At 39.2% G+C, this 16,926-nt stretch overlaps 1 protein-coding gene across 1 annotated transcript; it reads right to left on the reverse strand.

Moving 5' to 3' along the window:
* Window positions 1-6,513, reverse strand: LOC124409252 (macrophage colony-stimulating factor 1 receptor 2-like). Its single transcript, XM_046886760.1, has 12 exons — window positions 6,426-6,513; window positions 5,354-5,968; window positions 4,808-5,110; window positions 4,451-4,741; window positions 3,163-3,269; window positions 2,912-3,062; window positions 2,403-2,627; window positions 2,149-2,305; window positions 1,542-1,788; window positions 1,046-1,377; window positions 831-936; window positions 1-143 (listed from the first exon to the last, which is right to left on the reverse strand). The coding sequence occupies exons 1-12, from the start codon at window positions 6,511-6,513 to the stop codon at window positions 30-32; spliced, it is 2,736 nt and encodes a 911-aa protein (XP_046742716.1). The 3' UTR covers window positions 1-29.
* Between the last annotated feature and the right edge of the window lie 10,413 nt (window positions 6,514-16,926).

Below are 16,926 nucleotides of genomic sequence, written 5' to 3' on the forward strand. Positions count from 1 at the left end.
CATTAAATACGTTGATCGGATTTATTTCATTACGAATCTTCTCGGAGGGCGCCCGATTCTTCCGCACCTGCCGGAGTCTCTCTTTCGCGATTCCAGATATCTCCGTAAATCCTGGTGTACGGATTGCCCAAATCTAGGTAAAACTGAAATGTGTTTCCATGCCACCATCGTGGCGTTATATCATGCAACGTGGAAACAAAATCATTCGGTTATACATTGTATACATAGTCAGGTGTTTCACATTTCGAAAATTGTTGACTTTCCTACGGGCGCGTGAAAAAAATTCTTGCTTCTGGTCTGAATAGAAACGTCAAAACGACTGATCACTGCAGCACCGGTTTTGAAGTGTGTAAGAACTATTTTTTTAAACTAGTGTTAAATAGATATTAGCAAACCTTTGACACGTATTATCTTTTTCATATTGTACCAAGGAACACGTTACGGCCGAAAATGATTATCTAAAGCGCATAACAAAGGAATAGCGATATAGAACGCCAAGAATTACACGATACATTTCTCTCTAAGACTCAAGAAAGACAAGTTGTGTTGAAAATTTGCGGATATCAATTTTTTACGTTTATAGAAAAATATTTTTTCACACGCTAAAACTGGTGCCACAGTGCTCAGTCTTTTTGAGGCTTATTTTCAGACCTGAAGGGAACATTTTTTGCATACGCCCGAAGGGATATTGAAAATTTTTTGAATGTGAATCACACTGTTGAATACACAAATAAGTGTTGTATTTTACAATTTATCATGTATAATTGATGCAGATAATTTAGCAGGTAACGATGAATATACTTGCAAATTTTACAAGCGATTGAGCTTACCGTTTTTACATGCTCTTCAATTAACGCGGAAATGTCGATCTTCAGCCTCTCGAACGACGGTCGTTCCGCTGGCTCCACTTTCCAGCAGCGAAGCATCATTTGGTAACTTAAGTACAAGTAAAAAACCTTGGTTTAAAACATCCCTATGAGTTTCGTATAGTATAGATATTTCGTGTGCGCTGATGATTCGGATGAAATCGGCTCTTGCCACTCACATGCTTCTGGACGCGTATTGCGGTTTCTCCATACGATAACCTTCGGCCAGTTTTTGGCACATTTCCTCGGGTCTTATCAGGGGGTAAGGAGTTCTCGCTAAGGAGAACAGTTCCCACAAAACCACCCCGAAAGACCAGACGTCCGATTTGGTAGAAAATACTCGATCTCTCAGCGACTCGATGGCCATCCACTTGACAGGAAGAGGACCGTTTTCCGTGCTCGTCTGATTCTCTTCTTCCCTGAGAGACTTGGACAAACCAAAGTCACAGATCTTCACCACGTTGTCATCGGTTAGAAGTATATTTCTCGTTGCCAAGTCACCGTGTATTATCTGAAACACGAATAATTGCAGACTCCATTCTACGCACCAATGTCAGTACAGACTTGGGTGATTTTTCATGTTGGTCGAAGGCTAGCGAATAAAACCACGTGTGAAGTATGTCAGCATTTGGGACTGCTGTTACAAAAAGATGACGGTCGTGAATTTTTTCATACTTTTTTCTCGCTGATATACTGCATGCCACACGAGACCTGCCAAGCCCAACACACCAAGTCGGACGTGCATGTCGGTCTTGAGTTGAAATCTGTCTGATCACCTGGATACTTCAATGGCGCGGTGAGTCGCAATAGACTACCACTAGTGGAACAGTCTTCTACTCTCGCATTTGTAGTCGTGGAAGTAATGTCACTCGGGCAGTTGACTATTGTTGAATTACCGTCGCAATCTCTATCCGTGTTTATACTGCATAAATAACACAATAAAATTAAGCTACAGTTTGGATTGTGAAATAATGCACTCGTTTCTCACGAATCCTCTGGACAGAAGCGTAACCGTTTTGACGATGACGGTTAGTTTTCGGAGATTCATCGCAATTTAGTTACGACAAGATAAATTGATTGGCTCATATCAAGTCATGATATCCTCCCGAGACCAATCGAAAATAAGTGATTAAAACTCTGGTCCTAAAGGTGGAAATCGATTCGAAGTCAACTGTAGCTATCATCAAACAAATCATACATCATGAAAAGAATAAATAGAGACGCAACAAAGATGGTTCGGAAATCACCAACATTTATGTCAGTGTTGGGTCAGATGACTTACCCAACGTCATCGATATTCATCGCGTCTTCACAGGCAGCCGAAACGCTGATTTTTTCCCCGGAACTATTCAATTGATTGACAAAGTTGACTCTGCGTCGTATCAAGTAGTCGTGCAAATTCCCGTATCGGCAGTATTCGACGATGACTAACAGTTCTCCTATCGAAATCCAACGGAATACGTGAGTGTTATTCTTCATGACGTCGTATGGTGTGACGACAGACTCATTACCCATCAATCACCTACTCCGACTCACCCAAATCAATATTTTTGGTACACGCGCCGAGGAGGTTGACGATGTTCAGATGTTGACCCAGGTAAACGAGAATCTTGAGTTCGCGATAAAGGGCCTTCATGCACTTCAGGTTGGCCGTCGGTCGGACCGTCTTGACGGCAACTGTCGTGACTGTTTCGCGTGATGAAATCGTTTTTGCATGTCCCATCCTCACTACGCCGAATGCACCACTTCCTAGTACTTCGTCTGAAAGGTAAATAGTATGCATGACGGACCACCGATTAGTTGTACTTGAAAAAACTTCGACAGAGCGAGTTGGGTATCGGACAAAGGGTCTGGGTCGGATAAGCATGACGAAAAGACCTGAAACTATTTTGCGGAACATCAAGTGAATGATTTCACGTCAGAAAGAATATGTCAATTGACTGAAAAATCTCATCCTTCGATACTTGATCCTTATTTATAAATACCGCGTGTCTTGTTTGGTATTCAGTTTCTACTACTGGGGAAGAAATAAAGCAGTGGATTACCGAGTTTGAGGAGATCCCGTGGAAATTCCCATTTCTTGTTATACGGCAGTAACTCGGCCTGATCGCTCACAGCCAATTCTGGATCTAGAGAAATCCGGGCCCTGAAATTGAAGTTCTCCAGTCGTGCTTTTATGATTTTTCGCTTCAGTGCCTGTACAACAAAGTCAGAGCCATTTTCCATGTTAACGAATTAATGATTTCGTTTATCGTGGCACGAGAGCCAAGACTGAATTTATCAGGGTATAAAGTACCTTTCTGCGATAGTTCCGAACCAGCATCGTTACAACGACGAAGACAAGGTGAACAGCTATTGCTCCCGTGATCAGCCATATTTCATCTTCTATCACACTTGTGGAATCTGATAATCGGATAACGTAATTAAATCAATAATGCATTGTACCGTGGCATTTAAGAATGGCCCGTTACAAGGCCAAAAGTTTAAAGGAAACTCTCGTAAAACGCGTCCCTGGCAGGGTACTCCAACAAAACCTGATACAAAATGGGCAACAACTACTAGTCACTAATATTTTTCATTGTCAATTCTGTAATTCCGTGCCTTGGCGCAATCTAACCAGGTACCAGGACATCCACAATCCGGATCCAGTTTGATAGAGCCCTCGTTCCGAAGATCGACGCAGCCTTCCTATCGGTAAGGATTATAATCATTTCGCGTCATGGTCCGGAAACAATGAGTTGTTGTAAGACGTCCTGTGACTGCATGATTTCGTTGAACAATTGATTCCGATAAATTATCGTTGAGCGACCTCGTAACTTTCGAATGAATATCTTTTGTATCTCTGATTTCTCCGATTCTTTTGTAGTTCCAAGGTAGAACTGCTTTTGTAATTTATCTGGTATTCTTGTATCGTTATCTTTTCTTCTGTTATATTCTTCATGTTTTTAAAATACCGTATTTTTTTGTTAATTTGAGTTTTGCTTATCGGAATCAGGTGTATTTAGTGTATTACTTTATCTCGTAAACCCTTTTCTAAATCTTTCACTATCATAGTTTTATAATCGCTCGTTAATTATGAATCCGAATTTCTTTGTTAGTTTTACCTCGTACCTTTGACTGATGTAAATTATTAATTCAACCACTGTCATCAATATTCTGTCGTCTAAGCTACCGATCTTTCATAATTGAAACGCCGAAGCGTCTGGTGCCAACGAATATCTTTTATTGTCGCTCATCAGAATTCCGAATACTTACAGAATCGCGCCAAAGTGTCAACGGCAAATCCTCAGCTGAGGGTTACAGAAAGTTAGCGTTACAACATGTAATATGTTATACGTATTACATAATAAGTAAAGTATGACAAATACGTTCTCTCATACGTCCCAACTTCTTGTCAACACACATGCAAATGGATTGCGATTTAAACTTCGCAGCTGAACATAAGCAAGAAGCCGAAAAATGTCACGCATTCTACCAGTTTAGTTACAGAAATACAATGATGATCAACCAATTCTAAAGAAAGTGAGTGATGTCGAGTCTTCTTTGTATTCCCACTAGAATTCTTTGATATCTCCCTGTCATACCTGTGACGTGTATAAAAGCTTTTCGTTCTTCGCTCCAATTACCGCATTGCGTTTTGTAATCGCTGCAGGCCGCTACTTTGAATCGATGAGTCGTGTTCGGCGGTAGATTTTTGAATGTATGAGAATTCTCAGTTTTGTTCACGTACAGTTCTTTCTGGAAGTCTCCGTTGTCCAACGCTAATTTGTAGTAATAAATGCGGTCTTCGAAGTTCGCTGGTGGTGCGTTCCACGCAATCGTTGCTGAAGCAACTCCCGTTTCGACTACCGAAACATTCGGGGTGAATTTCGGATCTGGAAATTTCAAGTTTCATCATATTTTTCCTCGCCAATGTATACCCGTTATTGTAATATCAATACCTCTGTCTTTCGGGACGATATCTTTCAACCAGAAAGTTTCGCCAGGTTGACACCAAACCTCGGTGCATAATCTTAATTCAAACGTATAAGCGGCTGAAGTTCTCAGATTCTCAAATTTTCTATAAGTGTTTCCGATGACTTCTGATTTCATCAACCTCAATCCTTCCCTGCTGTTTGACTCGTACATAATAACCTTGTACCGCTCAAAGCAATTTTCTATCTCCAGAGGTGGCTCCGGCCATTCAATCGTTATTGAATCAACAGACGTTTCTCTAACCGAAACGATTGGAAGGTATAGAGGTTCTGCATAAAAATGAATCACAGTGAATTCCCTTACATAAATACGAAATCGGTTTGCACAGATTTCATCGAATAAAGTGACAAAAATAAATATTCAAATTTATTTCCATACATGTTTAAAAAATCTCTGATTATACAAAAATGAACGGAGTTTCTCGAAGCAGTTTAAAAATTTTCCCAGCGAGAGTGATATTTATTACCGCTATGTGTAATTTTGAATGAATTGAGAGGCTACTATACCTATACTTCTCTTCAGCGTCTTTGTTGGTCCGGAAAAAGTAACAACATTTCCTGAATATTTCAATCCCCAAATAAATTTGAACCAGTAGTCTGTGTCTTCATTCAATCTCTCCGCAATATAGACACCACTGAGGAACTTAACTGACGTCTGATACACGTCACGCCATTCGCGTGATTCGTTTTCCTGGGATTCAATGCGAAGCGACGTAACCAAATCCTCACAAAGAAAACATGAAATCTTCCATTTCACACAAATCTCATTCTGATTCAAAGCAACGAGAGGCAACTGTACATAGTTCACATTCCTATCAACAGAAAGTATAATGCCACTGCTTGTTGTCAAGTTTTCGTCATCATTTGCCCAGCATTCGTAAGTTCCTTCATCTCTCTTTAAGAAGTTTGGGAAATATAGACTCGTTCTTGAATACGTCTTGTTGTAGCACCAAGTTTCGGTGAGTGTCTTTAAGTTCTCCTCGCTTGTCGGTCGCCCTCTGATTTTTCGCCACCCAAAGTCAGCGACAGATCCCAGCATGTCGCACGCTAGAGCCGTTGGATTTCCTTCAATTCCCCTTACCAATGTGGCATCCGGAATAGTCCGACCTAGCACAAAGTACAGAAAACCTGGAAAGGGTGTGTGAGGTTGTCCATGCCAACTGACATTCAGGTTATTGACCCGCGGGGACTTTACCTTTACCAATTTCTTTTGAAACAGTTGTTTTTGGTCGAAGTGACCTGCTCATCAATTTGATGATGTTCATCTTACATTCAGCGCATCACATTAGCAATATGAATTTCCAAACAATAAAACATATTCCATATTTCTTCATTCTCAATCAGTCATGGCTCTGAATAGGAAGAAGATATCGACACACGCGAGTACGCCTTCTTTGTGTCGTATTGAAGTAAAGAAAAAAAAATTATGTATGAAGAACTATAGGACCTATTCTATACTGACGTGGCGTGGATGCAACTCCAGTAATGCGGATATCATGACTTGAAAATTCGGTCAACAATTTCATGTTCTCAATTAGATTTTTAACATCACTTTCTCTCCGAGTGCCTCAATATTTCCACTTACCTGTGTTTTTAGAATTACCTGCAGCCAACACGAGACAACCAAATAGTAATGGTATCACCATCAGCAGGGCTCGAGGATCCCGCGACATGACGTCCGTTCGCCGTACACCGTGAATCGCGGATTCTTTTCGACTGCGGAACTTCACTTTACCAACTATACTCAAAGCATTCAACGTGTAGGAAAGGGCAAAATGGGTTACAGTATTAGCGCAAACATACGTCAACTCTGATAAAAAGGCTAAAATAAGAATCGTGGTTTACCGTAAAAACACTAATCTCTCGCTGAAGTCGGTAAATACGCAGTGGAAAGGTTCCTAGTCCTTGACGCCCAATGCTTGTTATCAGCGAAAAGTGAGCCGATAACTAAATCTTGTGGTGAAGGTCGAAATCTGGAGAAATTATTCTGCATATTCTCCTCATCGACCATCTTACTGTTTGTTTCCTGTAAGTTTGTCGTGTCACGAATTCCCACGCCCGACTCAGTGCGACGACTCCATTGGTAACGAACATCACGTTATTGCCAAGATCTCCATTCCATTGGACACGGTCGTGAATTCTCCTGAACAAAAAGCAACTGTAGATGAATTATGAATGATGTCTGCACTAATTTTCTTGTCTACTATGTTCCAATTAGGTATTTCTGAATGACTCGAATCGCTACAGCCGGGACAGCGAACAAGATATATACACGTAATCTCGAGACGCCAAAGATGTTCAATCAGTTATAAACCAATATTTGTTTTTTATAATTCTCAATAATATTCAATTTTTCTTACATTTTCCTTTTCTTCCGGTTTTCAAGCCTTCTCTGGTGAGAAAACGTTGAAAAAATTACAAGCGGATGTTACCTCACTACTTTCCCACCGTCGCACAGTCACTATACACCCTGCATCCTCTCCTCATCTTCGCCAACTCAGCTCATCCCTGCACTGTAATCAGCGAGTCTTACACGGCTCTGTAAGCTCGTCACTTCTATCCTAACCTTGACACGGGTCACGTATAACCTCTTTTTCGAGACCCGACTCCTACACGTCGACCATTGCGACATATCAATTCCTATATCAAAGCTAATAAATCAACCACATCATTTCGAGCACCTCTTCAATCACTCCCTGCATTGAGAGTAATCGCACCCAAGTGCATGATCGACGGTACGAATCCTAAAAATAGCCAATAACACCTGGGCTGGTGTAGATAAGTTTGCGGTTGCTGCTGATCGCAATCTCGATCTGCGTGTTTTACCCCGTAATATTCTGCGTGCAATGCTTCGCATTTTCTACGAAAGACGAGTGTTTAACGCGCAAAATTTCTGATGTCACACTAACGGGTGACAGCCTCATCGCGAGCGTACACCGACTGATCGAGTGTGTACCTAACAAATCAAAAATTCGCCACGGACGAAAGCCCTGCATCAAGAGTCTCCAATTTCAATAATATAGTGACACTCTGGTGCTACCGAACTTCACTACTTCATATCGTTTTGCGATATACCAAACATTGGACATACCGACCCGGCTCTTTTTGGACCCCCGCAGCGCCGTTGGAACGTGAATCTTGACGAACGTGAATCAAGACTTGCCCGTTCTACCCCATAATACGGGAGTCTTTTTACTATACCTATATCATTGCTGCAACATTTTATTACGTCATACTGGATTTTTGTAAATTTTTTAGATTTTTCCGAACCATTTTACGATTTGCAATTTTTTTATCAGCAAACTGAAGAGCAAAAAAGGTGGTCTTACGAAAAGTCTGGAATATTCTCAGCAATCTGGTGTGAAACATGAAAATGTTTCAGCAACTGTACATTATAAGCCACATAAGCAAAACGACTCCCACTTCTAATTTGTATAACTTTATTTTTACCAGAAGAAGCTTGAAAACAATAAGAAGGAAAAATCTCCACACTCCGGCTTCAAGCATAAAAATTTTTGTATCTCACACATGATTTTTCAGAATTTTTTCAGATTTTGTCAGATTTTTAAATTATGTCGATCAATAAGATCGTTTTGTTCAATTGTGGAAAATTTGAAGCGTGCGAAAAAATATAAAAAAAATAAATTAGCGAAGTGAGAACAATCATATAAAAAATTGCGGGTCAAATTCCATAAGTCAAAGAAGTGTACGTAGGTCGAAATAAGCTGGACTACCCCATAAGCAAACATTTAAAAAACCGAAGATTCTTTTTCAACATTAAAACGTATGATAAAAATGAGTCAAGGAACATGATGGGTCAAGAACATATAAATAATCTCACCTCGACGAATAAAGAATATGATTTGCTTAGAGAAATCGATATGAATAGTCTTATCTCTAAATTTGCATACATTAAATCCAGAAAAGATTATTTGTAATAGTTCTGTTTTATTCAACACCCTGATCTTACGAACCTAAAGCAAACTGAAGGCCTCTTGATAGAATTTGCTACGGGCCCCGCGCTGGCTAATCCGGCACTGGTCGCATGTAGGGTCATCAACAACATTAATGCGAGCAAGAGATGCAGCTAGATGATAATGATTTGCTCGGCATCGATTGATAGTTACAATACTTTCTCGAGGTAGAGTAGTATTGTGAAACCATGGCGCACTTTTATCTTTATAGTATAACTCAAAGTATTTTCTTGCTTTATATAGACCTTGATTTTTGACAGTTTTTTCGAGTTTCAGAAATTGCGTTACGTTTAAAATTTTCATTATAGTCTGTGAACGGGGTTTGAGAAACATTAACTTTCGGCTTCTCCGTAGCAGATTTTGTAAGCAAATCGGCTTTTTCATTTCCTTGAATACCAATGTGAGATGGTATCCGGAAAAACTTCAGGAAACGCTCTGGATTAGTATTGTGAAATAATTTATATTTTTGTTTTATTTGAAAGATGATAGGGTTAGTCTTGACGCTAGGTTTAGTAGATTCAAGACTGAGTAGAGCACTCAGGAAATCAGAAAATATGAAAAAGTCTTTTTGTAACACCTGCATGGAAAGTGTCATTTTCGAGGGTCGTGTAGCGTGCGTTAAGTGCCTTATTCCTGGATAATAGAGTTGGCGCATGCGCGCATTCGATATGCTCTATTTCCCGGTGCGGAAGATTCTTAGCGCATGCGCACATTCGATATGCTCTATTTCCCGGTGCAGCGTATTCTTGTCACCGACAACACAGTCGACAGCAACGCCATTTGGCTTGAGCGGCGTATGTACGGTCTCGACTATTGCCTAACTTCAGGTTAGGACCCCGCCTCGCGCGCGGCACACTATACAATTCGACGTTGGTTTGCCTCTCAAATAACACTTTCCTACGCATGTGTTACAAAAAATAGCGTGTGTAGCTAGTGCGTGAAGGCGATACCTGCCTCGTGTGATTGCAGCACTCGCCTGTCGGCTTGTGCTGCAAACTTCACACCCGTCGGATATCGCCTGCTTCACGCACTAGCTACACAATATACTATAATCTGGTATATGTAGGGAAATATCCACTGCGTGGTTTATAGCAATACATTCAGCTGTATACACTGAGGCGTTATTATTAATACTTTTGGTTACTTGAATCGAACTGTTGTCAAGGAAACAAGCACAGCCAACAAGAGTGTTGCCTGAGACTTTGCTACCATCGGTGTATATCGCTGAAACGTTACATTTTTCCAGGAATTGTTTGAATACAAGATTTGGGTTTACTGTTTTTTTTACAATTCTTGACCTAATTTAATATCGATGGGGATAGACGTTGTAACAATGTCGTAGTCGAATTCATATAAGCAATAATAATTTCTGAGACATACGGAGTCCAAGAGCTCGCTGGCCTTCTCTAGACAATCAACTAGTATTCTTTTACGTTTTCTTTCGTTTGGAGGTCGATATATCATTATTTTATGCATAAGTGACTTTTTAATCGATATAGTATTGATGGCGTATCTGTTGCCCAAAAGCTTGGCTCGCTCAATTATTAGAGGAAGCTTGGATTCTGATAATAGAATGTTTGTCGGCATACTTCTTCGATAGCCTAGCGCAGCTCTTATGGCTGCAAACTGAATTTTTTCTAATTTTTTTTAATTTTTGTATTGAAGCCTTACGGATTGGAGAGTATATAAAAATAGCATATTCAATAATAGAGCGAACATAGCTTTTATATAAGGTCGAAAGAGTGTATGGGTCGGTACCCCACCAGATTCCGCGGCAAAAATTTAACAATGTTTAGCGCTGAATTGCATTTCGTTTGTACTTTGTTTAAATGTGATTCGAACGTCATTTTATAATAAAAAATTACTCCAAGGAAACGGGCTGTTTCACTAGATTTAATGATCAGATCAGATATTTTTATCTCAGTTTGGCCAGGTAGAATGTTTCTGTTGTTGAAGTGTACAAATTCAGTTTTTCTGGGTTTTAAGTCCAAGTTGAGATAGTACAAGTTTGTTTTGATGGTATTTATGGCCGTTTCTAAATTTTGTTTGCATTGTGAGAAAGGAACATTGACCGAAGAGCAAGAAACTTCTATGTCATCTGCGAATTGTGAAACTGTTACGTGTTCCGGAAGATTGTTAGTAATGTTTGATTCCTTTAAAAACTTTTCTTTTTTTTAGCCCTCTACGTCAGTGAAAATAGTACGTTCGTACGAAATAAATTTTATAAATTCAATGAGGTTAATTGAACAGTCTATGTCAGCTAGTTTAGTAAGAAAAATATCGATGTTAACATTGTTAAATGCGCCAGATACATCTAAGAACGCTGTTAGTACGTCCTTTTTCTTTATCAAGGCTTTATCTACTTGGTAGGAGAGAAAAGCCAAATTGTCGTTGCAAGAGCGTCGTCCTTTTCGAAATCCAGATTGATTATCAGGGAGCAGATTTTCGCTCTCAATCTACCATTGAAGCCTGTTTTTTACCATTACTTCAAAGGTCTTGCACAGGCAGGAAGTTAAAGCAATGGGGTGTACAGCCAATCCATCTGATTTATTGATTAAGTGAACAAAAGATTCTTTCCAACCAGTAGGAAAATCATTATGTGAGAACATTTCGTTGTATATATCAAGTATTAGTAGCCTAAATTTTAGGGGCATGCGTAGTAAAATTTCGTAGTCAAAACCGTCAAGTCCTGGGGATAAGCTTGTCTTACAGTGATTAAAGACAGCATTTAATACACAGAGAGTGAAAGAATTGTCGAAAAAATCGTTATTTTTACAAGAAGGAAGACATTTTGGATTAGTCATGGCCCAAGGTGGACTAATTGAATTGATGCACTTTATTTTACTTTCAAGAATCAAATCATGATTTATTGATTTTAAACTACTGACGTTTACCCAGTTATTTTTAAAGATTTTGCATTTGTTCCAAACCTAGGTAGGATTCGTGCGAATATTAATGCTCTGTGCAAAATTTTTAAAACACTCGGCCTTTTTCTTTCGAAAAGTACGTTTCGCTTCGTCAATGTCTCTTTGTTTTGATTCGTCGGGAGTGACAGTATTCAAGGGTAAGAGGTGATCTTTGATACGCGTTATCCTTAATTTAAGTTTTCTCTCTGTGACAAGGGCGTGTATGTTAGAGAGCATGGAGTGAAGGCTTTCGAGTTTGTCGGTGTATTCTAGTGCTATTTCTTTTATATTAGAGTTGCCACAGGTATTAGCGATAAAGAGGGGAAGTTCATCTTTGGTTATTGGATACTTGTCGGTGTTATCTACAATATGTTGAACAGCTGGTTCCAGAAGTTTGGCAACATCGTAGGGAGCCGTTTGAGCTGAGCTCTTCACTTTCTTGAGTTTTTGTCGATGTTTTTGCAATATTTAGCTAGATGCCCCTCTTCTTTACAGAGAAAGCAAGTTAGCTTTTCAGCAGAGAGGTATATCCAGAAGTTAGTGTCGTCGAAATTAATTTGCATGTTGTTAGGTAGTTTTTCAATTTCTTCTTGCTGGACATACATTTGTCTACGGAAACTAAGGATATGGGCGTATCCGGGTTCATTCACTCCTGCTCTAATTGAAGTGATTTGTGAGACAGGAGAGATGTTTAACTTGTTTAGCTCGCCTTCTATAACTAAATGCGGTATAGTTGGACATACGTTGGATATTATGATGCGTTTAGCTTTAACGATTAGTGGTCGTACAGTGAGAAGAGTGTTACCGATTTTAACCTTAGTTTCTTCATCGACGAGTTTATCAACAAGCACTTTACTGTTTAAATAGAAACATATTCTGCTATGAGAAATACGCGATACGTAATGTTCGAAGGATTTACTAATGTACCTAGTGCAACTGTATATTCTTGGACAGTATGTTCTTCAATAGCATCTAAAACCATAGCTTGTTCTTTAGTAGGAAATAAACTTGGTTAACTATTCTTGCAAAAGAAACGTTGTTTTTAACTTTCTGGGGTTGATTCTCGGTAGGAGGCATTACGTTAGTTGGAATGCAAGTATCACTGTAGTCAGCGATACTATGCAGTTTCTACAAAAGTAAAGATGAGTTGGTAGACAAGCGGGTTGTCTCAAAACGCACCATAAGTGATTAGTGAATTATTAGTGGGCGCACTTGGAAACCGACAACGTCCGATATTCACTGCTAGTTAACTCGCGAAGCGATGTTGGTCAACACGTGTTATCGCGACGGTGTCCAGCTATCGACCTTTTGTCGTATTTGATTTTTTATTTGTGTTCCGTGCTCAGGCCCTCTTCGCACCCACAATTCATTCTTCGTTCCTCTTATCTAGAAGCCTTTTTATTTCACTAGACTCAACTATCTCTCGCACATCCTGTGCACACCTGACTATCTCCTCGTATTCCCAGAACCCTAATCATGCACTCTGCTTTCTGCACCGATTCACGTTGCGCTCTGCTCTCGCCAACACACTTCTCATCTACCCTCTGAACTTCACACCTCGTATAAACTACCTGACAATAAACATAAACTGATGTCATAAATATAACAAGTTATTCAACCATGAACCTAACCTCCGGTTTTCCTAAGACGTAAAAGCGAAGCCGAACTCTTTTTATTCCTGAAGGTCGTAACATTTGTGTGTCTGATTATTTTCCTTCCCATTAGACTGTAAGTTAGTTTGTAAGTTAATTTCAGGATATTTTCCTTATAGTATAAGCATCGTTGTTGTCAATTTTGCCTTTTTGATTTTATTCTGAGTTATGGAGTCTGAGGTAAGTTGTCAGTAACGGTTTTTGTTTAAAATTTTCTTATTGAATTTTGTCTCATTCGAATGTTAGATCATTGAATTACTAATTTGCATTAAATTGATTTCTTTTTATTCGAAAATGTGCCATCTAAAATATTCTTTATTTGTACCTATTCACCACTTTTCAGACTTCATTTTTTTTCTAGTTCACGAGTCAAAGTTAAAAACTGTATGCAATATTTTTCGGGGATCTTTCTTGAACAAATTCGTAATGATTAGATGTAAGGGAATTCTAGGTGATAAAGTTTCACACACCTCATGTACCATAGAGCTATGATAGTGAACAACTCATCAGATATATGGAAATGTAATAATAGGTACTGTCCATCTGGAGCGAGTTGTCTTACACTGTTTCCAGTGTTAAATTGAAGCTGCTGAAACTTTGATGCATTCTACGTAAAGGTGATGTCATATGGTTTCAAATGTGCACACCCTGCATGAAGATGTGGCAGGAAGAGTGGTGCTATATACATACGTTTGATAAAATCAATTCTGTCCAAGGAATCAATCCGTTTAAGGTGGATGGTTAGAATTAGTGCAGTTATAAAAATTTTTACGTTTATTTTGCATCACGTGGATTTGACTTTGGTAGATAAAAATTAATTTAGTGTTTTTTTTTTACAGCAGAAATACTACAAAGTTTTTTTTACGAAGACAAACAAAATGGATTACGTGAGAGCTTTCCTTTACATACGGGTAATATGTAGAATGGATGGCTCGTCTTCCTTACGAGGGATATTAATTGAAGCTGTTGAATTGGCTACAGGGACTTACCGTGGCGCGTGGTGGTGAGGTCGCAGTTTTGTTTAATGCAAGGGGATATCTTGACTAAGCTCACATTGGACGATAATGGACACTAGTTGTTTATCAAAGTGTAAGATGTAATTTATTAACAAAGAAACCTTCTTCTTTGTACAATTTTTTCATCATTTTTAATAGTTTGAAAAAGTTATATTATTTTTTTATTTCAGATCGCAGTGACAGCCCAATATAAACATATCCGTATGAGAATTTAAATATGAGCAAGTTCATCAATTCCAGACGTCGGATGCGGCTTCGCTCCCTCAAATCTTCCCGCCATTTTTTTTAGCTGAAAGTCCTCATCGAAAAACAGTATCTCCATTTTTTCTCAGATTTGTTCCCTTCTTATTTTTCAAGTTATTGAATGGGGTATTCCATAGAGTTTTCCAATTCTTGTTTTATTAGTTTTTGTTTTTTGTATCTTTGCTACTCCAAAGAATTCGTTTTTTATGTAAAAAAGACTCAGTTTGTTACGTCCCAGCCGGTAATCGCGGTTGCGCCCTCTCCGCGCCACTATAATTACCGACGTGCAATTACCATAAGTTCTTGGATCTACATCGATCCACATATTATTGCATTCATGATTCTTATGCATCATACCATCTGTCATCAAGCAAACCAACTCGTAGCTACGAAATGTTAAGCAGTATAGATATATTTTCACATTTGAACTGCATATCTTTTTCAACATTAGCCTACACACAGGATGCATAATCTCAAATTCAGATTAATAAACTCTTGCAACAGACTTTAGACACAATAAGACAAAAAAGTAAAGCTACGTTCTGAAATGTGAAGAGCGTTAGGCAGGAAATTCGTAACCATTTCATCATCCTCTATTCCTTAATCGCGAATATACAAGATGCCCTGTCAGCACCCGCCGGTTGGCCCTCATGGACCAATCATGCTGTGCTGACTTATTTAAGAGCTTAGCTAATCAACAAAGAGCTCCTTCTCAAACTCCCCCTTTATCCATCTTTCCAGAAATCACGAAAGGCACAGATCAAAACATAATTAGACATCAAAGAATAAAGAACTTATTCAAAACTCAGAATCATTCTAGAACTCAGATAATAATCTGACATTGAAGAATCAAGTACTGTGACGCTGCACCACTATATGCACGTTACAATAAACTTCAAACCCAAGGATATTAATTAGTATCCTTTCCTCAAATCCACGGAGTGAAGCCGAGTAGAGCCGAGCAGGGCCGAGTAGGGCCGAGCAGGGCCGAGTAGGGCCGAGCAGGGCCGAGCAGAGCCGAGCAGGGCCGAGCAGGGCCGAACAGAGCCGAACCACCCCGAAGACCTCCGAACTCGGGCAGCTCGGCCACGCGGGAACTCACCAGAGCTCATTTCGTGATAAGAGTTGAAAGCAGCCAGAGATATGAGAAGAGAGAAGAGCCCTTCCCTTCCACCGACTCCAAAGGTCAGCCTTACCTTCTGTATTCGTTTTGCCGTCACTGCAGTCTCCCCTTAGACGTCACACTTTCTCCTATCAACCCTCCCACACACCCGCTCCTCTCGCCACCCACACATACGCTTAGAGTAAATTAGAATTAGAAAAGCTATCCATTGGAGTGTGACCAATTGCTACATGGGACCGTACTCTTGTTTTAGTCATCCTTGATCCGAAAATACACATCAAGTTTCACGTATAATCTCGCGAATTATTCCCTCTCAACCTGCTTCTCATCCGCATTCTCCTCCCATATTCTGCACGAGCTAGCTACTCGTCACAGTACTAAATTGGATTTGCAATCATTCCCAAATTCAAGTGCAGAGAAAATAAACCGAAATCAACCAAACTCTTAGATTCCGAACTTCGAACTCAACTGTTGCTATTGCAATCATAATTAAACAACTTTACGACGGAATAAACATTGTTAAAACCTAATGCTAAGAATTGATCTAAGAACTTGTTATTCTGTAATGAATATGTACTTTAAATTGAATTGTTTGTGTAAAGAGAATTATTTAAATCACGCATAGTGATAGTTGGCACGACCCAAAATAACCGAATTCGTAGATAGTGGAGAGCTGAACCATTAACCTGAACGAACCGCACGTTACAGTTCGCACGCATGGGACATCGAAAGGTTTGTGAACCTAAATTTAATCTGACTCAAGCAGCGAATCGAAGATCTCTCGCAGACGTTCTCCCAGAACGTACAAGCTTTCAATAAAAAATATTCTTCTTCCGTCGACGCTTGTGAAAAGCTCTCAAAATTGAGCTTAAAGTCTGAGAAGTTGTTTTTGCCATCGCCCAAGTTTTGAAAATTTTTTCAATATATTTTTCAAATAAATTGAGATGGGTTCTTCATGAACACACGAAAAATGAAATAATGAACCAAAATTGAAAAAAAAATTCAATTGGTATTATGCATTCAATAATTATTCTGTTTTCCTTCTTTTTCCTTTCTCACTCTCTTTTCCACTCTAGATATGAATAAAAGAACATAAGTTGTAGAAAATTTCAAATTTATTTCATATATTTTTTGTTAAAATGTACAAAGTACGAGAATTAGATTAAAAACCT

This window comes from Diprion similis, chromosome 1, assembly GCF_021155765.1.
Source record: "Diprion similis isolate iyDipSimi1 chromosome 1, iyDipSimi1.1, whole genome shotgun sequence".
Lineage (NCBI taxonomy): Eukaryota > Metazoa > Arthropoda > Insecta > Hymenoptera > Diprionidae > Diprion > Diprion similis.

Bases quoted from the DNA above. Each gene is read 5' to 3' on its own strand.
- LOC124409252 (XM_046886760.1), bottom strand. From the start codon at position 6,513: ATGTCGCGGGATCCTCGAGCCCTGCTGATGGTGATACCATTACTATTT. The intron at 3,063-3,162 runs GTACTTTATACC...TTTGTTGTACAG, and splicing joins TTCGGAACTATCGCAGAAAG to GCACTGAAGCGAAAAATCAT. The intron at 1,789-2,148 runs GTAAGTCATCTG...TTATTTATGCAG, and splicing joins ATGAATATCGATGACGTTGG to TATAAACACGGATAGAGATT.